This window comes from Coregonus lavaretus (assembly GCF_964263955.1).
Source record: "Coregonus lavaretus genome assembly, chromosome: 27".
NCBI classification, from domain to species: domain Eukaryota; kingdom Metazoa; phylum Chordata; class Actinopteri; order Salmoniformes; family Salmonidae; genus Coregonus; species Coregonus lavaretus.
Window position 1 is genome coordinate 6,299,551 of NC_140014.1, and position 22,290 is coordinate 6,321,840.

A 22,290-nucleotide genomic window follows, 5' to 3' on the forward strand; every position below is an offset into this window, starting at 1 on the left:
TGTTGTAGTGCACATCTGCATAGGCCTCAAGTGTCATACGCTTTTCACACTCCTGAGCCGAGCTGTACTGCGCTGGCCTGATTACACATCTGCCATAGTTGCTGGAACCGTGCTGGAAAGGACAATGTGGAAATAAACTATCTGAGCTGTTCGGTTCGGGGTGGCACAATAGTGTGAAAATGGTAGTCGATTTTGGTACAAGAGGTTCTGAATCCTGCACTCATACTGCCTCACCCATTCCATGTTCTCCACCTCCTAGGGAGGAAGGAGATTGCAGAGGAAAGCCACATGCTGGTATTTGAATGCTAGTGATGTCCTAGGGGCTTTAGAGTCAAGACGACCCATTGTCTGTCTCTGTGGTGGAATCTTTATTTAGCTGCAATATTGAAAAGGCTTATTTTGGATATAGAAAAGGCTTCACAATAGGCTTCTTTTGCTTTCCGTGTTGAGGTACCCACTTAGCAAAATATTTCCTTTAAGAATTGGTGTCTAGAAATGACAGCTGTGAATGCAGTGCTAATTTGCCAGTCTGTACAATAAAGACTAAGAATGTTGAGTCGCCTGAAGTAGCTGAGTAACATAATTATTTAAAGCAGTTAGCTTTAAGGTGAAGCAAGGTGAAGATTTGTAAACTTTTTGTCACTTCACAGTCCCCTGAGGGCACAAGCCAATCTCACCTCTTAGAGCTCTGTGTGTGAAACATCAATACCCTGTCATGCTGTCAGGAATATCACACCATATCACACCATGTTGTTATTCATACCCTTAGATCAAGGTTTCCCAAAGTCTGTCCTGGCCCCCCCCCCGGGTGAACGTTTTGGTTTTTGCCCCAACACTACACAGCTGATTCATATAACCAATTTATTTATCAAGCTTTGATTATCTGAAACAGCTGTATAGTGCTAGGGCAAAAACCAAAACGTGCCCCCAGGGGGCCCCAGGAAGGACTTTGGGAAACCCTGCCTTAGATATCTTACCCCTCGTCGGTGTACTGGAAATACCTTCCCTATGAGCAAAATACGTTGAAAATACGTATTTTGGGTTGAAAAGACTTTGAAAATATGTATTTTCAACATCTTGTGCTCACTGAGTTATATCAACATTTTTCTCAATGTAGATTTATCTTTACATAGATTGAAAGAAGTCACCCCCTCCATGCATTGTGAAAGTGAAGCATGGAGATGCAAGTTTTTTCCAGGACTCCGACAACACTTCCAAGGAGTTATCATTAGTGCTTTGAAATGTTCTTGTTCACCACATAATTCAATTGTTTAATTCTTGTTGTCAAAAGGGATGGAGAGTTTGGAATCAAGTCAGTCTCTGCCTGGACCAAAACCATGATTATTTATGGATGCAAATTCACCATTCCTCTGGTTTGCGCTCCTGGTCTCTCATTTACTTTTAAACAGATACATTCCTCCCATCTGGTGATCAGATAGTTAATTAGACGCTTTGGTTTTCGCTCACTGTGTTATTATCATAGATCAGCGACACACACCCTTCCGCCCATGTCTCCAAACATTTTGACTTATCCCAGCTAGCACCAAACGTTCTGAGAACCATTACATTTTAGTCATTTAGCAGACACTCCTATCCAGAGCGACTTACAGTAGTGAGTGCATACTTTTTCATACTGGTTCCCTGTGGGAATCAAACCCACAACCCTGGCACTGCAAGCATTTCTTAGAGCTTGGTGAGAGCATGGTTATTTTGAATACAACCTTCCCACAACATTCTGGGATCGTGCAGGATAGTTGCTTTGGAACATTCTCACCACATTTAAGAAACTTGACCAAAATAAAATAACACATTTGGGATTTCATTACCTTAACAGAATGTTTCTGAGCAGTTCAAACATGGTTACATTTCATTTCAATTTTGGTAATGTTCTAGGAACATTCTCCAACTGGTTTGACATTGGGAATGTTCTCAAATAGTTCAGAGAACGTTAAGAAAACTTTCTCCTGTGGGAATTTCAGTACTTCAGCATAACGTTTCCTACTGGGAATTTCAGTACTACAGCATAACGTTTTCTACAGGTTTCCTCATGTTTCTATTTAAAGTAATGTTCTCAAATTGTTCCGAGAACTTTAAGAAAACTTTCCATAAGCCTCCCGAATGGCACAGCGGTCTAAGGCACTGCATCGCAGTGCTTGAGGCGTCACTACAGAACCGGGTTCGATCCCAGGCTGTGTCACAACCGGCGCACAATTGGCCCAGTGTCGTCCGGGCCGGGGAGGTTTTACTTGGCTCATCGTGCTCTAGCGACTCCTTGTGGTGGGCCGGGCACCTGCAGGCTGACTTTGGTCATCAGTTGAACTGTGTTTCCTCCGACACATTGGTGCAGGCGGGTGTTAAGAAGCACGGTTAGGTGGGTTGTGTTTCGGAGGACGCATGACTCGACCTTTGCCTCTCCCGAGCACGTTGTGGAGTTACAGCGATGTAACAAGATTGTTATTGGATATCACGAAATTGGGGAGAAAAAGTGGGTAAAAAAACTTTCCATAAAAACCACTAAACTTTTGTAACGTTCTAAGAATGTTATTTAAAAACATATACATTACGTTCTCAGCGTCAACCAAACTATATCCTGTTCAGGTGTGTTGGCCGTGCCCACTAATTGGCCACACCTGATCTTAATGAGTGCTTGTTTCCTTAGAAATTGGGTCTGTTTGAATAGACTAAAATGAACAGCTTTGTATGCGTAAAAAACATGGCATGTTAGCTCCATCCTGGTGGCACAGTGGACTAATTCCATAGACAGAGAACAGAAGATTATAGGTTTGAGTCTCACTGATGCTGTGTCACAATAAAAATAAATGTTTGCATGATTAATGCCTAAGGAAAGGAATTTCCATGTATCCTATCTGTGCTTGGAGTTCAAAAAAGTTAACTCAAAATAAGCTAGCAGTGTTGTTAAAAGTCTTATTGAAACATTCAGTGAAAGTTTTAAGGAAGCTATTAAAAAACCTCCAAATAACCTATAATTTCCATTCTCGTAGCATTAATAAAACCTCCCAGGAAAACTTTCAAGGAACCAGAGTAAAACGTTCTCGGAACCTACCTGCAACCTAAAAATAAACATTCCCAGAACAGGTGAAATGTATGATATTTTTTTATTTTTTAGATTCACCCTATGGCTTTGTTGTTGACCTCTTCCTCCTCCACAGTGAACAGAGTATCTGCCAAGCCCGCGCCTCAGTCATGGTGTACGATGACACCAGTAAGAAGTGGGTGCCAATCAAGCCGGGCCAGCAGGGCTTCAGCCGCATCAACATCTACCACAACACGGCCAACAACACCTTCCGCGTGGTCGGGGTCAAACTACAGGACCAGCAGGTACATACACACACAATTGCCATGGTGAATTTGTCTGTTCTAGTCATTTCTATGGACCTACATATGTGATGTAGATCTGGGGGAAGACAAGTCACACTGCAAGCCTATTCATCTTCATCACACACACTGGCTTAAGGATAATAATAGAGGAAGAGTCCATCTCTTATGCAATCTCTTTCATATTCAGCTCTGTGATAAAAATGAAAATGCAGACAACGTTTTTGAAATGTACCAGTAATCTCTATGGCACTATCGATGGAATTCCATCTTGTACACTGATCTAAGCTGACCATAGTAATTGGCGAATAATGAATGACTGATGAGTGATTGGCTGACTGTCTCGCAGGTGGTGATCAACTACTCCATAGTAAAGGGGCTGAAGTATAACCAGGCCACGCCCACCTTCCACCAGTGGCGTGATGCCAGGCAGGTGTACGGCCTCAACTTCGCCAGCAAGGAGGAGGCCACCACCTTCTCCACCGCCATGATGTTCGCCCTCAACGTGCTCAGCTCGCAAGACGGAGGTGGGACCCTTTCCCGTGTGGAAATAATGTGTCTGTCTGTTTATGGCACAGTCAAAGGGTTTAGCTGGGCTCTAGCTGACACTGATGAATGTTAATTGTCAGTTATACTTGGCACGCCAGCTGCTAATTGTCAGTCGAAATGCACATATTTTTATCCAGTCATTTGTGGCCAGTTTAACTCCACTATCATCCAAGGATTGTTGGATGAACTAAATATTTTGTTGAACATGTTTAGGCTGTTATAAGATATAATATCTTATATTATAGATATCATCTATTTTCAGAAAGGATCTCAACCTGTTCAATTTACACTTGGTTCAGCCAATGACATTAGGGCTGCAGGTGCCAGTCAGTCTGGTTGCTGGGTTGCTCTCAACTGAGTTCTACATCCCTCTGCTGGACATCAAGCTCTAGAGTGAAAACAGAGCCATAACTAGTATATCTCAATGGCTCAGGGTGAAATCTTTCAGCAGTGTGTGTGGGAAATTGGGAATACAAAACAAACCATAGAACCCTGTTAGACTATAAACCCAGTGACCTATGTCATGTTCAGTAGGGCACATTGTAGCAAAACTTTTAAAAATGTTATGCAATGGAAAATTATTTAAAAGGACTTATTGTACAAGTTCAAATAGTACATCCCCATTTCACTTAGTTTCTAAATGTTTTTCCCTACTGAACTAAACCCAGGCTAGGGCCCAGGCTGCCAGACTTAGATATGTTCAGTGGCCTGGTCATTGGTCATTTAAGCATCAAGTATAAGGGCCGATTGCAGACAGTTGTGACAATACTGCATGCCTAATGCAACACTATCCAAACTAACCATTACAACTATTAACACTATCACGCCAGGAAAGACACTTGCACACATCAATGTAAAGACCTGTGGTTAGAGGAGATGCATGGTGCTGTCTAGTTTATGACAACAGAAATGTAGTGAAGTCTTTATATGAAGCCTGGCCTGACTCTACCCATACTTAACAAATAGCACATGGGCCTCTCCTGTTACAGGCTGCTACTTATACGCTGTTGGGAGGGGGAGTCCGGTGACGGCTCCATTCCGTCCCCTAGCCTTCCTATTGGTGCACGGCCTGGCTAAAATATCCATGGAGCCAAACTGTCTTAGACCGCCAAATCTCACATGGCACTCTCCTTTTTTGGGGAACCTATGAGGTAACCGGAAGGGGCAACGTTGGAGGTGAGCTGAGCTATGGGGCTCCTCACGCAAACACAAGGTGCTTTTTCAGTCCAGGGAACGCAGTCGCAGGCATTCTCCTGCTTTATACCTGCTACTGGGGTCCCATGTTGGATCACCCGACTCGTGGCTAATGCTATTCCAGTAGTCTGGCCAGCTGCCTGACTAGAAGCCATAGTTAGTACATATCCTACATACAGTAATAGCTTGCTAAAGACACTGTAAGAACAGCAGAGAGGGTCTCACGATGATTCTTACTCCAGAGATGTCACCAGCCACTATCAGAAGGTGCACTTCTGCGAAGATCACCCTCAGTAAGTAGAGTAGGTGATGGAGGGAGTGGCGGAATCTATTGCATGATGGTGCTGCTGGCAATGTGAGGCTGATGGCATTGGTAACACCTCTTTGGGTGGCATTGTAGGGCTAAAATAGGGAGGTGATGTTCTGGAAATCACTATGCAGATGTGTAAACTGTTAATCATGTAAAACTTAAGCTGTATGCATTTCTGTTGACTGCCAATGAAAGTTTTCCATATTAACACCACTGAAACACCACGGTGGCCCTAAGGGGCAAAGTACCATTTATATTTGATCATGTTTTGGGGCTACAGCACCACGGGGTGCTTAGATGTGGCTCCTGAGGTTTGGAATACTGTTTTTTAGCATCATATTTAACTAAAAAACTCACATTTAGGCAATTAGGTAAACACCATCTGAGTTAGAGAGTGTGAGAGAGAAAGCAGGCCTTGTTTTGTCCCTTGAGAGCTTCTGTCCTTACTGTGCACAGGCCTGATCAAGCCCTAGCACTCCTCTGGGCCACTACTTCTCTCACATCACCATGGCAGCAGCCAGGACCCCATATGTCAGGCCTCTCTGTGCAACATTAGGCACTAGCTAAGCTCATTTCGCAAATAAACAACCTTCCTGTTAACATCTGTAGATGTGTTTTATAGCATTCAGAATAACCCTTGATTGTGTTAATGGTGTTGGTTATTGTGTCACTAATCTAAAAGCCTTTAATTGTGCAGTCGTTACGCTGTGAGGTTGCAGTTGGCAAGTGATATGGACTAGAGTGGTCCACATTGTTGTATTTGAAATATCAGGCAACTCTTTACCAGCTCAATACCGTTGTATCATATGTTTAGTTACTTTGTTGTGTCTGGATCTGAAAATAAGTGGCTACAAAAGTATGTCTACTAAAAGATGGCATCAAATAGCATATTAGCTTTTCAATGGTTTCATTTGATCGCAAATAGTATACACTATATAGTTCAAGTTCTTGGTTTCATGTATTCCAAACAAAACCCTGAAAAGATCAGGTTGGAGTAACTGGCTCACAGACACCATCTTAGATGGACACCAACTTAGATTACTGCCCTCAATGGCGATTATGATTAATATTTTTGATGTTTTATGACATAAGCTCTAGCTGGATGTGTGCTAACATTAGGTGCAAAGCCCTACAGATAATTATCAGCTGCTAACAAGGGGAGTTCAGAGGAGTGTCAAGAAGAATGTAAACAAGACATCCCAAGACATCACCTATCAGAGAGCTGCAGGCTGAGAGAACAAAGAAAAGCAACAGAGACAGAGACACACACACAGACAGACACACACACACAGACAGAGACACACACACACAGACAGAGACACACACACACAGACAGAGACACACACACAGACAGACACACACACACAGACAGAGACACACACACAGAGACAGACACACACACACAGACAGAGACACACACACACAGACAGAGACACACACACACAGACAGAGACACACACACACAGACAGAGACACACACACAGACAGAGACACACACAACTAAACTCCTCATAGGCAGTGTAGTGATGAAACAGTGTACAGTAGGGCATGATTTATATTTATTCGCTATTTTCTGAAAAAAGGGGGCAGAAATGTGAAGGCTATGATTGGCTCTGTTTGATGATGATAGAATATTAAAATATTTCTCCTTCATGAGACGATGACTGTGGGAGATGAAACATGAAAGACGGTTTGGGATTGGAAATGAATCTAGTTTTAGAAAGCGTTACAGTACCTTATTCCAAAACAGCAATCAACACAAATGAAGCCAACATCCTTGCCTTAGTTGCTCATTAAGAATGATATTAATGTATTATAATGTCAACTGGAATACATCAGTAATGTCAAGTGAACACTGAAAACAAACCAAGATTCCAAACCTACAGATGGTTGGAAATGGTAAGGACTCGTCTCTGTTTCTGAGGTTGAAAATACATATTTTTGGTTGAAAAAAAGTATTTTCAATGTCTTGTGCTCACTGGGTAAGCAGTATCCATATAAAGATGCTCCATGTGTCCCTCATGCCGAACACACCCAGCGGAAATGACACCCAAGGGCGCTCAAGTGTTGCAAAGGGGCGTCTAAGATTTATTGTTTGGTATTCCTGATATGCAATACGTGGTCTCCCAGATAGACCTTTATAATAGCTATGTCTCAGAATAGGGTCTCATCCTCAGTTAGTTGGGGCAGTAGGGTATGACTCAGTAACCTCTTAGTTCACACTATGCCATACCCCAGTGGGTATACAGTACCCCAGTGACGTCAAGGCACGTCATAAAGACTTCAAGTAAAGATGTCCTATTTTTGTTGTTATCTGGTCACTAAAAAGATGTCTAAAAATGTCTAGTATACCTCACCATGATGTCATAATGACAGTTTTGTCTGCAGTTCTAACTGTTTTGTACCGGGCCATTGTCCATCTATGTCCTTCATTGTTGATCCTGGTGTTGAATATTTTTCGACAAAGACTGGTGAAGTTAGACGTTTTTCCAATGAAAATTAAGAATATTACATTCAATCCAATCCAATCGTGTTTGCCCTTGAATCTGGTTCAGGATTGGCGATTTAAGGAAGGTTGGGATTCATGCATTTGTTGTGTTGCATGCAGAATACACTGTAGGAGTTGTACACAGATGTGTATGGGAAGGAGGGGAGGGCATGTCAGGTCTATTCTGGTCCATGGTGCGGCTGGACCTGTTTTGTTGAGGTTTCCTGTAGAAATGCCTGTGGTTTACATCAATCATGCTATGGGGAAAAACACAGTCTGTCTCTTCAGGTGTGTTTCTCAACAGTTTCACAACTGACTATTCCCACCCCGCATAGCCTGGTCCCAGATCTGCTTGTACTGGATAGCCAACTCCTATGGTCATTGTCATGCCAATTACCACATAGGAGTTGACAAGACAGCACAAACAAATCTGGGACTAGGTTACCCCACATCCACCCCACTCCAGACATTAACTCCGTGTACTTATAAAGACTGTCTCAGAAAGTCTCAGTATCGCCATTAGGACAACTATTTATGCCTGGGCTGGTTCCAAACCAGGCATATGTTTGTAAAATACTAATGTCAAAATAAGATGACAGACAACAAGACACCACTTCCAATGTAAACAAGCAAGACAGACTAATAATGTCTAGTGCTAATGTATTGAACACCATGGTAATGCTAATCTCCTAAAGTCAACAGCCAAGACATGCCGTGGCTAATCCAGTGTCTTTCTCAGGAGGATTTAGAGGAGAGGAGAGCGTGAGGACACACAGTAGCGGCAAGAGGGGGGACAGGGGGAGGGACACGCTTCGCTTGTGAGATGACACATGCCATTTGACCCAGCATGTAATTTATGCAATGAACTGGCTGTCTGTCAAAGCCCTGTCTGCATTTGTGGAGGTTATTTTGGCTGTTAGGTCGTATTGTCATTATGTTTGCTACATTCAACTAGAACGCTTTGATTTGACGCCTATTGTAGCTGCCAAAGTGAAGGCCGCGCCATAGATGGAAGTGAGCAATAGTGTGGTCGTCACGACTTCTTGTTAAACTAAATTGACACATCTCACCATATCAGCGCCTACTGTACAAATACAGGACAGTATGTGCTCGGACAGACCCACAGGCAAATAGACACTGCTGCCGGAGTCACACTCTAACACACACAATCTACAGACACATTATTCTTCAGTTGTATTGTTTGTATATCGTTGTATTTTAAATTTGTGTGACTGTTCTTGTCTATCAGCGTTTTGTTACTTGTCATGTTTTATGTTTTGGTGTGGACCCCAGGAAGAATAGCTGCTGCTTCGGCAAAAGCTAATGGGGATCCAAATAAACCAATAAAGCAATGTTTAATAGGTAACAGGAAATACAGTAGTGTGGTGAGGGGTGCATAAAACATAACATTTGCAGTGACTATCGCTAGAGGCCAACCAGACCCTTACATCATCATGTATCTGTTGGTTATTGTTATACTGTATGTAACCTCAGGCCTACATTCAATGCTAAATATGACTATCTCTATTACTGCAGGGGAGGGTGTGGCATGTGAAAAAACTATTCACAAACACCAACGATACACACGAATATATGTCCTTTCATACAGGTTGTCTTTTTCTAAAAGCTAAAAACCTGTTTCTGTTCCCCACCTCAGGCCCTGCTGTCCAACGGCAAAATGGGCCCTCCTCAGAAGACCCCGACGCACAGAGGAGGTAAGAACGTCTGACCTTCATAAAAACACCAAATAGTGATGACAAATAAAGCGTTGTGCACAGTAGAACTCACAAAACAAAGACATTGATAAAGAAACTGGTTTGAAAACGTGCTAGTATCCATCACTGAAAGTGTTCCTCATTTCATTTGTCTGAAGGTAGTTTGTTTTAAAGATAAAAAACACATCAGGCCTACCACATATCCAGTGGCTCGTGTTGTGTTCTTAGTCCACTCTAGTAGTGGAAAGTGGTACTAAACTCACATTATGGTTACCTGTATTTTACAAATGTTCCATCCCGAGAATAAATCACTTTTCTCCCAGGTAACCCTGTATTTTTCGCCAAAACCGGAAGTGTCATTCAAAAGCATATAAATATGTCTGGATTTGATAAGAGCTTTGATCAGCATGAACATTCAAACCTGATGCTACCTGAGCCTGATGAGCCATATATTAAATACATTTTATGAGCCGAGCCCTACATTAACAACATTTAATGAGCACAAGCCCAAAAAAGCCCAAATGAAAAATAAAAAGCCCATTATCCAATACATACACTATATAAACATTTGGCAGTCCGACGGACAAATCTGGTTTTGGCGGATGCCAGAAGAACGCTTCCTGCTCGAATGCATAGTGCCAACTGTAAAGTTTGGTGGAGGAGGAATAATGGTCAGGGGCTGTTTTTCATGGTTCGGGCTAGGCCCCTTAGTTCCAGTGAAGGGACATTTTAATGCTACATCATACAATGACATTCTAGATGATTCTGTGATTCCAACTTTGTGGCAACAGTTTGGGGAAAACCCTTTCCTGTTTCAGCATGACAATGCCCCCGTGTACAAAGCGAGGTCCATACAGAAATGATTTGTCGCAATCGGTGTGGAAGAACTTGACTGGCCTGCACAGAGCCCTGACCCCTGGGATGAATTGGAACGCCGACTGCGAGCCAGGCCTAATCGCCCAACATCAGTGCCCGACCTCATTAACGCTTGTGGCTGAATGGAAGCAAGTACCCCGCAGCAATGTTCCAACATCTAGTGGAAAGCCCTCCCAGAAGAGTGGAGGAAAGGGGGGGACCAACTCCATATTATTGCCCATGATTTTGGAATGAGATGTTCGACGAGCAAGTGTCCACATACTTTTGGTCATGTAGTGTATATAGCCCTATATGTAAATGTCCTAGCCTACCTCTTTCAGGTAATACATTCAATGCAGTATTAGTCTTATATTTAGCTAATGGGTGGGTTATGCATAATAAGCTTTTAACATACTTGTCTCTTGTGGAATATGCACGCACCTGTGCTCTGCTGGCCTCTCCTTAAAAAATGCATCTTAACTCTTGGAGTCCTATGCAAGAAAAGCTAGACTAGAATAGCTTGCTGGACATTATGCAAAAAAAAAATCTTATACCAATAGACTATTCGAAGAGGGATGCAAGCTCTTGTTTGCTGAATGTTAAATACAGCAGCCAATAGAACTCACCGGCAGTTTGAAAGAAGAGCGAACTCGCAATAGCGGTAGGCTATTGCAGTTATTTATTCAGACCCATAACCATTCAATCGTCGTAAAGAGAAGTGAAAGCCTTCTGCATCTTAATTCTAGTCCTATACTAGAATGATAAAGGTAAGGACAACAAAATGTCGTATTTCATTTAACTGTTGAAAGCGAGGAAGGAATGAAGCAACAATAGAGAGAGAAAGAGGAGGTAGGCTAATAACATTAGGGGAAATATTATGAAATGTATATATTGAGTCAGCCTACTAATTATACAAATAGGCCCTATTATATTTCAAAATTAAAATCAAATTCCCTAGCCTATACTTGTAACTTTGTAGGCCGCATTTGCTACACCAGAATCACATGATCTCTTCTGCTTTATCATGGTTTGAACAATGTGCGTAATTTCATATAATACAGTATAATACAGTACAGTAATACAGCTCACAGTCAAATAGCCTACCGGAGCTAGTTATATTTATTTACCTATGGGCTTTTATGTTTTTCTGTCGTATAAAAGAGGTGTCCACATACTTTTGTGTATATATAGTGTATCAATCTGGAACAGGATGATCTATTTTGGATGCAATTTGAATGGAGTTGATGGAAAGAGAGAAAGACTACGAGAGAGCGCTCGCGTGTGCAACGATAGGCTATTTTGAAACTCAGCAGCTGCAATGAAAAAAGAATAGCCAGATGGGAGATGGGTAAATTAGACGCGCATTCGGTCTTTATATTACTGTAGCGTAGGCTATGCCTGTCACAAGAAAAAAAGTTACCATAATGAGATGATAGGTCTGCATGCATTGTGAACTGCGCTCCGTACGAAGATGGTCTGTCTCTACCCTGAAAGTTGATTCATCATGCAGAGGCCGTAGAGAAGCCAGATTTAGACATTGCATGTCATTTCACATTTACATTTCACGCCATGCTGTTCATATAAATAATTTATTATAATTTACCGGTTGCTCGCAGTTATTTATCCCGGGAAAAGTTTTGGTCGGTAAATCTCGGTATCCGGGTTCCTGCCATTCAACCCTAACTCACATACAGTCAAGCAGCTTGAAGTTAAATGAAAAACAATGATGGCAGTGTTCATATTCATACCAGGGTTCATATTTTAGAGCCATTTTCGATAAGTGGTGACAGTGAGCAAGCAGTAGAAATTTAGAGGTGCAGGTTGTCAAGCAACAATGTATTAGTGGGCCCAGATTGGCTGGAAATAAGGAGCGGCTAAAACTTGTCTGTGTCCTCTGTGTATCTGCAGGCAAATGATGGAGCAGCATCAGATGCAGATGCAGGGAGTGGCCCACAAAGAGAGGGAACGACGGACGTCTGGCTCAGGTAAGGCCTGCCGACAAACATACTTACTGTGGACAAACACTACCATGTTAGACAAGGCCGGGTCTGTCAACATACAACACACAAGCCACAATACGTTTCGCCCATGTCAGATAACATCTTAGGATGCTATTCTCTCCATAGGAATAGCATGGCAATCATGGTAACCAAACACAGCCCAGTGTAGCAGCACATATGGGTCGTATTCATTAGGCACCAATGATGAGAAAACAGGGAGGGACTACCTGAATATGTCCAATAAGATACTCTCATTATCGTTTTCCGTTGCAAAACGTTGTGCTACAGTTTACCCTAATGAATATGACCATGGATAGAGAGCTACCTCGGACACATCTGTGTTTGTGTTGAACCCTCCCTCCTCTTTTTATTTACTCATGCTTATCCATGCACAAACAGGAGCTACACTCATTGTGCCAGCGTGTTGTCGGCAGCTGCGTGACAATGCGACTTGCTGCTTTCCTGAGAGTTTGCATTCTGCTTCTTTTTCTTATCAGTTTCTTTTTATATTTCATCATCTTTGCTTGGTTTCTCATTATTCTCTCTTTTTTTTATCCTTTGTTTTCTACCCCACCCTCCTCCATCTGTGTGTTGTAGTCGTTTCCACCCTCCAATATAAGGTGTCCTCCCCTCCCTCTCACCCCTCAAACACCCCTCCTGAGTATAGACACTACCGGGCCGCCACACTGCCGCCTTCCTACGGTCGAGTGGCCTCCAACTCCTCCCCTTCCTCCTCCTCCTCCTCCTCCTCCCAGGAGAGAGAGGTGCTGGGCGGACGGGCTGGTGACAACTCCGCCCAGCTCTCCCAGCTCTCCACCTCCCTGGCCTCGGCCTTCTCACCCGTGCAGCCAGGGGTGCCCATGGCCCCGACCCGGCAGGTGCGCCAGATCCCCCTCTCTCCCCCCACTGCTCGGGCCCTCCACCACACCCAGTCTCTCCACCAGGGTCACCCCCTGCAGGACCCTGTGCTGCCCCCCAAACACGGCACCTGGTCAGCCTCCCACGCCCACATGTACAGCCCCATGCCCTCCACGCCCCCCGTGGTGGGCATGATGCCTGTGCACATGCCCCCTGTGCCTCAGCCCCAGCATGTCGTCCCCGTGGCCCACCCTCTGCCGCCTCTCCACAGCCGCGTTAAGACCCACCCCCTGGACCAGCCCGGCCAACCCCACATCCCGCCCCATCTCCCCCACGCCAACGGCCAATCAGAGGACTATTATAACCTTGCTCAGCAGCAACAGCAGCATCTAGGTTATGGCGAGGCTACTTCCTTGCCCCCTCTGATTGGTCAGTCTGCGCAGGGCCCCGTCCCTGTCTCCGCCCACCAGCCCCAGTACCCCTCCTCCTTTCACCCCCAGCAGCAGATGTACCAGGCCGCGCCCCCACCACCACCAGCTCCCCAATTCTCTCCCCCCTCATACACCACAGCCCCATCAGAGGGGGGCTCGCCCAAGCAGACGCCCTCTCCTGTCGCTCAGGCTGCCACGGCCAGCTGCAGTAAGTACAAGCAGAGCTCAATGAGCAAGGCACTTGGACAACAGGTGTGTGTCCTGTGTGTGTCCTGTATGTATGTCCACTCCACTCCACACACCTCACACAACATGCATCTGGCTTATGTGGATGGAAGTATATACCTATTATGAATACAATAACAGTCCCCATAGAAAATTCTGCCATCTGTTACTGTACTTTTGCATTTTTGATTAACTTTAAATTCCTCTTATCTAAGACTGTTCATCTAATCAGTTCCAATCAGTACTCGCCAGCAGTGTTAGCCAATGAGGAATCTGATGTCACCTGATGTGAACCTATTCTGTTTCTCTCCCAGGTCCGGTTTCTCTTCCCGCCATGCTGGCTGTGGCCCCACCGGTGGCCCCACCTATGCCTATGGCCCCCCCTGCCCCTATGGCACCCATGGCCCCCCCCCCTCCACCGGGCCCCCCGCCTCCTGCCACGGTGCCACCGCCCATGCCCCCTCCACTGCCGGTTGGTGGAGAGCCTGGGGGGCCACCGGTAGGGGGGGCAGGGAATGAGCTGGCGCAGCCACTCTCAGGACTGGCGGCCGCCCTCGCTGGAGCCAAACTCCGTAAAGTTGCAAGGGTTAGTATCTCAGCTCAGACTTGTATCATGGTCAGTAGGAAGAAAACTTTTTGAAACAAGGAGGTACTACCTAAACATGTCCAATAAGAAACTTAATATTTTTCTTTCTTTGCAATACATTTGGAAATGTTTTGCTACGGTGTGCCCCACTGAACAAGACCATTCATATCTATGTGAAAATTGCTTGGACATTCAAACCATATACACATTATCTGTTGGTTGGCTTCTATAAGATGGAACTCATATGGTGGACAATGTTGTGTGTCCTCAGGATGAGAACAGTCCACCAGGAACAGGTGGAGCCAAGAACGATGTCAACCGCTCGAGTGGAGGTAGTGGTGGTGGAGGGGAGGGGCTGATGCAGGAAATGAACGCCCTTCTAGCGCGCAGGTGAGAGGAAAACAACTGTGTGAAAAAAAGATTAAACTAATTTAATCGAATTGAAATAAATGTAATTGAAAATCCCTATCCTAACTATAGCACATCACAAGATCATCAATGTACATTGTATTCTCAAATTTGTATCATTAACATTCTGGAGTTCATAGATATTGATTGTCACAAAAAAGGTTTTCCTTGATGTGATTGTAAGTAAATAGGCTGCTAGCCTGTGAACTAACACTTCTGATTTGCAACATGACTGGAGTTGTCTTTTTCATTATCTTAATGCCTGAATTTGCTTTTCCTGCAGACGGAAAGCCTCAGAGAGACCTGAAGAGGTAATGCAGTTTATCTTTTAAAATATAAAGTATTAGTTCAACAGGGTGGGTCTATCCAGCAACAATAATTTCATTCAAGCAATCAAAAGAGAATTGTACACACACTTACTCATACACTGAGTGTACAAAACATTATGAACACCTTCCTAATATTGAGTTGCGTCCCCTTTTGCCCTCAGAACAACCCCAATTCGTTGGGGCATGGACTCTACAAGGTGTCGAAAGCATTCCACAGGGATGCTGGCCCATGTTGACTCCAATGCCTCCCACAGTTGTGTCATGTTGGCTGGATGTCCTTTAGGTGGTGGACCAATCTTGACACACATGGGAAAATATTGGGTGTGAAAAACCTAGCAGCGTTGCAGTTCTTGACACACTCAAACCGGTGCGCCTGGCACCTACTACCATACCCCGCTCAAAGGCACTTAAATATTTTGTCTTGCCCATTCACCTTCTGAATGGCACACATACACAATCCATGTCTCAATTGTCTCAAGGCTTAAAAATCCTTCTTTAACCTGTCTCCTCCCCTTCATCTACACTGATTGAAGTGGATTTAACAGGTGACATCAATAAGGGATCATAGCTTTCACCAGGAACCGATGCTGGCACTAAGACCGCACTCAATGAACTGTATACGGCCATAAGCAAACAGGAAAACGCTCATCCAGAGGCAGCGCTCCTAGTGGCCAGGGACTTTAATGCAGGGAAACTTACATCGGTTTTACCTCATTTCTACCAGCATGTTAAATGTGCAACCAGAGGGAAAAAAACTCTAGACCACCTTTACTCCACACACAGAGACGTGTACAAAGCTCTCCCTCACCCTCCATTTGGAAAATCTGACCATAATTATATCCTCCTGATTCCTGCTTACAAGCAAAAACTAAAGCAGGAAGCAACAGTGACTCGGTCAATAAAAAAGTGGTCAGATGAAGCAGATGCTAAGCTACAGGACTGTTTTGCTGCATAGACTGGAATATGTTCCGGGATTCTTCCGATGGCATTGAGGACTACACCACGTCAGTCACTGGCTTCATCAATAAGTGCATCGATGACGTCGTCCCCACAGTGACTGTACGTACATAACCCAACCAGAAGCCATGGATTACAGGCAACATCCGCACTGAGCTAAAGGGTAGAGCTGCCGCTTTCAAGGAGCGGGACTCTAACCCGGAAGCTTATAAGAAATCTCGCTATGCACTCAGGCGAACCATCAAACAGGCAAAGTGTCAATACAGGACTAAGATCGAATCGTACTACACCGGCTCCGATGCTCGTCGGATGTGGCAGGGCTTGCAAACTATTACAGACTACAAAGGGAAGCACAGCCGCGAGCTGCCCAGTGACACGAGCCTACCAGACGAGCTAAATTACTTCTATGCTCGCTTTGAGACAAGTTACACTGAAACATGCATGAGACCATCAGCTGTTCCGGATGACTGTGTGATCACGCTCTCCGTAGCCAATGTGAGTAAGACCTTTAAACAGGTCAACATTCACAAGGCCGCAGGGCCCTACGGATTACCAGGACGTGTACTCCGAGCATGCGCTGACCAACTGGCAAGTGTCTTCACTGACATTTTCAACCTCTCCCTGTCTTTGTCTGTAATACCAACATGTTTCAAGCAAACCACCATAGTCCTTGTGCCCAAGAACACTAAGGTAACCTGCCTAAATGACTACAGACCCGTAGCACTCACGTCTGTAGCCATGAAGTGCTTTGAAAGGCTGGTCATGGCTCACATCAACACCATTATCCCAGAAACCCTAGACCCACTATAATTTGCATATCGCCCCAACAGATCCACAGATGATGCAATCTCTATTAAGCTCCACACTGCCCTTTCACACCTGGACAAAAGGAACACCTATGTAAGAATGCTATTCATTGACTACAGCTCAGCGTTCAACACTATAGTGCCCTCAATGCTCATCACTAAGCTAAGGACCCTAGGACTAAACACCTCCCTCTGCAACTGGATCCTGGACTTCCTGACGGGCCGCCCCCAGGTGGTAAGGGTAGGTAACAACACATCCGCCACACTGATCCTCAACACGGGGGCCCCTCAGGGGTGCGTGCTCAGTCCCCTCTTGTACACCCTGTTCACTCATGACTGCATGGCCAGGCATGACTCCAACACCATTATTAAGTTTGCCGATGACACAACAGTGGTAGGCCTGATCACCGACAACGACGAGACAGCCTATAGGGAGGAGGTCAGAGACCTGGCCGTGTGGTGCCAGGACAACAACCTCTCCCTCAACGTGATCAAGACAAAGGAGATGATTGTGGACTACAGGAAAAAGCAGAGGACCGAGCATGCCCCCATTCTCATCGACGGGGCTGTAGTGGAGTAGGTTGAGAGCTTCAAGTTCCTTGGTGTCCACATCACCAACAAACTAACATGGTCCAAGCACACCAAGACAGTCGTGAAGATGGCACGACAAAACCTGTTCCCCATGTGGAGACTGAAAAGATTTGGCATGGGTCCTCAGATCCTCAAAAGGTTCTACAGCTGCACCATCGAGAGCATCCTGACTGGTTGCATCACTGCCTGGTATGGCAACTGCTCGGCCTCCGACCGCAAGGCACTACAGAGGGGTAGTGCGTATGGCCCAGTACATCACTGGGGCCAAGCTTCCTGCCATCCAGGACCTCTATACCAGGCGGTGTCAGAGGAAGGCCCTAAAAATTGTCAAAAATACTCCAGCCACCCTAGTCATAGACTGTTCTCTCTGCTACCGCACGGCAGGCAGTACCGGAGCACCAAGTCTAGGTCCAAGAGGCTTCTAAACAGCTTCTACCCCCAATCCATAAGACTCCTGAACATCTAATCAAATGGCTACCCAGACTATTTGCATTGCCCCCCACCCCCCCACCCCTCTTTTACGCTGCTGCTACTCTCTGTTTATTATCTATGCATAGTCACTTTAATAACTCTACCTACATGTACATATTACCTCGACTAACCGGTGCCCCCGCACATTGACTCGGTATCGGTACCCCCTGTATATAACTTGCTTCTCTTTAATTATTTGTTACTTTTATTTTGTATTATTTTATATTGTATTTTTTGTGTGATTTATTTTGGTATTCTTTCTTAAAACTGCTTGTTGGTTAAGGGCTTGTAAGTAAGCATTTCACTGTAAGGTCTACACCTGTTGTATTCGGCGCATGTGACAAATACAATTTGATTTGATTCGCATGATCACTTTGTCATAAAAAGAGCAGGTGTTCCTAATGTTTTGTACACTCAGTGTGTGTGTGTGTATGTATATATATATACACACACACACACACACTACCAGTCAAATGTTTGGACACACCTACTCATTCAAGGGTTTTTCTTTATTTTTACAATTTTTTACATTGTAGAATAATAGTGAAGACATCAAAACTATGAAATAACACATATGGAATTGGTCTGATCATTCCATATTTTGATTTTTGGTTCCAACTGCCGTGTCTCTGTGAAATGCATAATAGGTGAATGGATGATCTCCACATGTGTGGTTCCCACCGTGAAGCATGGCGGAGGAGGTGTGATGGTGTGGGGGTGCTTTGCTGATGACACTGTCAGTGATTTATTTAGAATTCAAGGCACACTTAACCAGCATGGCTACCACAGCATTCTGCAGCGATATGCTATGCCATCCCATCTGGTTTAGGCTTAGTGGGACTATCATTTGTTTTTCAACAGGACAGTGACCCAAAACACACCTCCAGGCTGTGTAAGGGCTATTTTACCAAGAAAGAGAGTGATGGAGTGCTGTATCAGATGACCTGGCCTCCACAATCACCCGACCGCAACCCAATTGAGATGTTTTGGGATGAGTTGGACTGCAGAGTGAAGGAAAAGCAGCCAACAAGTGCTCAGCATATGTGGGAACTCCTTCAAGACTGTTGGAAAAGCATTTCAGGTGAAGCTGGTTGAGAGAATGCCAAGAGTGTGCAAAGCTGTCATCAAGGTGGCTACTTTGAAGAACCTCAAATAAAAAATATATTTTGATTTGTTTTACACTTTTTTGGTTACTACATGATTCCATATGTGTTATTTCATAGTGTTGAAGTCTTCACTATTATTCTACAATGTAGAAAATAGTAAAAATAAAGATAAACCCTTGAATTAGTAGGTGTGTCCAAACTTTTGACTGGTATATATATATATATATATATATATATATATATATATATATATATATATATATATATATATATATATATATATATATATATATATATATATATATATATATATATATATATATATATATATATACACACACAGTGAGGGGAAAAAAGTGTTTGATCCCCTGCTGATTTTGTACATTTGCCCACTGACAAAGAAATGATCAGTCTATAATTTTAATGGTAGGTTTATTTGAACAGTGAGAGACAGAATAACAACAAAAAAATCCAGAAAAACGCATGTCAAAAATGTTATAAATTGATTTGCATTTTAATGAGGGAAATAAGTATTTGACCCCCTCTCAATCAGAAAGATTTCTGGCTCCCAGGTGTCTTTTATACAGGTAACGTGCTGAGATTAGGAGCACAGTCTTAAAGGGAGTGCTCCTAATCTCAGTTTGTTACCTGTATAAAAGACACCTGTCCTCAGAAGCAATCAATCAATCAGATTCCAAACTCTCCACCATGGCCAAGACCAAAGATCTCTCCAAGGATGTCAGGGACAAGATTGTAGACCTACACAAGGCTGGAATGGGCTACAAGACCATCTCCATGCAGCTTGGTGAGAAGGTGACAACAGTTGGTGCGATTATTCGCAAATGGAAGAAACACAAAATAACTGTCAATCTCCCTCGGCCTGCGGCTCCATGCAAGATCTCACCTCGTGGAGTTGCAATGATCATGAGAACGGTGAGGAATCAGCCCAGAACTACACGGGAGGATCTTGTCAATGATCTCAAGGCAGCTGGGACCATAGTCACCAAGAAAACAATTGGTAACACACTACACTGTGAAGGACTGAAATCCTGCAGCGCCCGCAAGGTCCCCCTGCTCAAGAAAGCACATATACAGGCCCGTCTGAAGTTTGCCAATGAACATCTGAATGATTCAGAGGAGAACTGGGTGAAAGTGTTGTGGTCAGATGAAACCAAAATCGAGCTCTTTGGCATTAACTCAACTCGCCGTGTTTGGAGTAGGAGGAATGCTGCCTATGACCCCAAGAACACCATCCCCACTGTCAAACATGGAGGTGGAAACATTATGCTTTGGAGGATTGTTTTTTTGTTATTCTGTCTCTCACTGTTCAAATAAACCTACCATTAAAATTATAGACTGATCATGTCTTTGTCAGTGGGCAAACGTACAAAATCAGCAGGGGATCAAATACTTTTTTCCCTCACTGTATACACACACATACATACATACATACATACATACATACATACATACACACACACACACACACACACACACACACACACACACACACACACACACACACATAGACACATACATACACACACACAAACAAACACTGATAATCCACACATACTGATCATCCATTTTCCATTGTAGGAGGATCCCAAGCCAGGGCAGAACTCCACAGGTAAAAACACTCTTGCCTCCACATGTTTTAAAATATTTTTTATTGGCTGTATAGAGCGATGTTGCTTTTTAAAGTGAGTCTCTTCTAATTGTGACGCTCTCTCCTTCTAGGTGCTGGGAAGAATCCATGGGACCGAGCAAACTCTGTAGACAAGTCTTCACTGGTATCAAGGTTAGTATCATCATCTGTTTGATAGGGGCTCCCAAACCTTTTAAAATATCAAATGGCACAATGAGAAGGGATACAGTGCCTACTGAAAGTCTAAAGTCCTTGCACAGTCTTCACATTTTGTTGCCTTAAAATGTTAACTAAAAAGGGATTCAATTAGAATTTTTTCCTACAGCTCTACACAACCTACTTCACATTTTCAAAGTGAAAGAAAGTTATACAAAATTGATAAAAAACTACAAAATAACGAATATGTCTTGATTGCAGATGTCTTTACAATCCAGAGCTAATACTTAGTGGAATAACCTTTGTCAGACATTACAGCTGTGAATAATTTGGAATAAGATTATTCCAACATTGCATAACAAACAGTGCTTTCAGAAAGTATTCATACCCCTTGACTTATTCCACGTTTTGTTGTTACAGCCTGAATTCAAAATGGATTAAAAATAAATAAATCTCACCCATCTACACACAATACCCCATAATAACTAAGTAAAAACATGTTGTTAGTAATTTCTGCTAATTTATAGAAAATTAAATAGAGGAATATCTCATTTACATAAGTATTTACACCTCTAAGTCAATACATGTTAGAATCCTTTTGAGAGGTGCATGCGTGTACCGAAAGGCCACATGGGGAGTGAGTAGCTCTGTTTTGTACTGTCAGAACTGTGATTATATGAAGAAGCCAGACAATATAGTTTAAATTAAGCCTCTAAAGTCAATAATCAATATATCCCCAAGCAACCGGGAGAGCGTGAGCGGTCAGTTATATACAACAGCGAACCAATCTGTGGGTAAAGCAACGCTGAGACTCAAACCCAACAAGCCATGGCTTCCCTTAGAGGAAAAGAAAAATAACAACTTGGAGATGCAAATAACAAACAGCTAAAGGATATCCAGGAAAACATAGCTAAAATGCTCTGAATGCTCACCAAAACAAACTAACTGTTACAATCTACAGTGGGGGGAAAAAAGTATTTAGTCAGCCACCAATTGTGCAAGTTCTCCCACTTAAAAAGATGATAGAGGCCTGTAATGTTCATCATAGGTACACGTCAACTATGACAGACAAAATGAGAAAAAGAATTCCAGAAAATCACATTGTAGGATTTTTTTATGAATTTATTTGCAAATTATGGTGAAAAATAAGTATTTGGTCAATAACAAAAGTTTCTCAATACTTTGTTATATACCCTTTGTTGGCAATGACACAGGTCAAACATTTTCTGTAAGTCTTCACAAGGTTTTCACACACTGTTGCTGGTATTTTG

The 22,290-nt window shown here is 43.5% G+C and overlaps 1 protein-coding gene across 1 annotated transcript in view; it reads left to right on the forward strand.

The window, feature by feature from the left end:
* The window catches only part of LOC311103122 (ena/VASP-like protein), a gene marked incomplete at its 5' end in the record, with an annotated part of 44,240 nt that overhangs the window by 14,835 nt on the left and 7,115 nt on the right, over nt 1–22,290 (forward strand). The window contains 10 exons of the mRNA XM_084144662.1: nt 3,171–3,339; nt 3,686–3,863; nt 9,535–9,592; nt 12,356–12,432; nt 13,045–13,944; nt 14,276–14,547; nt 14,819–14,937; nt 15,239–15,266; nt 20,815–20,845; nt 20,956–21,016. Of these exons, the coding sequence (XP_084000788.1) occupies nt 3,171–3,339; nt 3,686–3,863; nt 9,535–9,592; nt 12,356–12,432; nt 13,045–13,944; nt 14,276–14,547; nt 14,819–14,937; nt 15,239–15,266; nt 20,815–20,845; nt 20,956–21,016 (1,893 nt within the window). The remainder of the gene's footprint in view (nt 1–3,170; nt 3,340–3,685; nt 3,864–9,534; nt 9,593–12,355; nt 12,433–13,044; nt 13,945–14,275; nt 14,548–14,818; nt 14,938–15,238; nt 15,267–20,814; nt 20,846–20,955; nt 21,017–22,290) is intronic.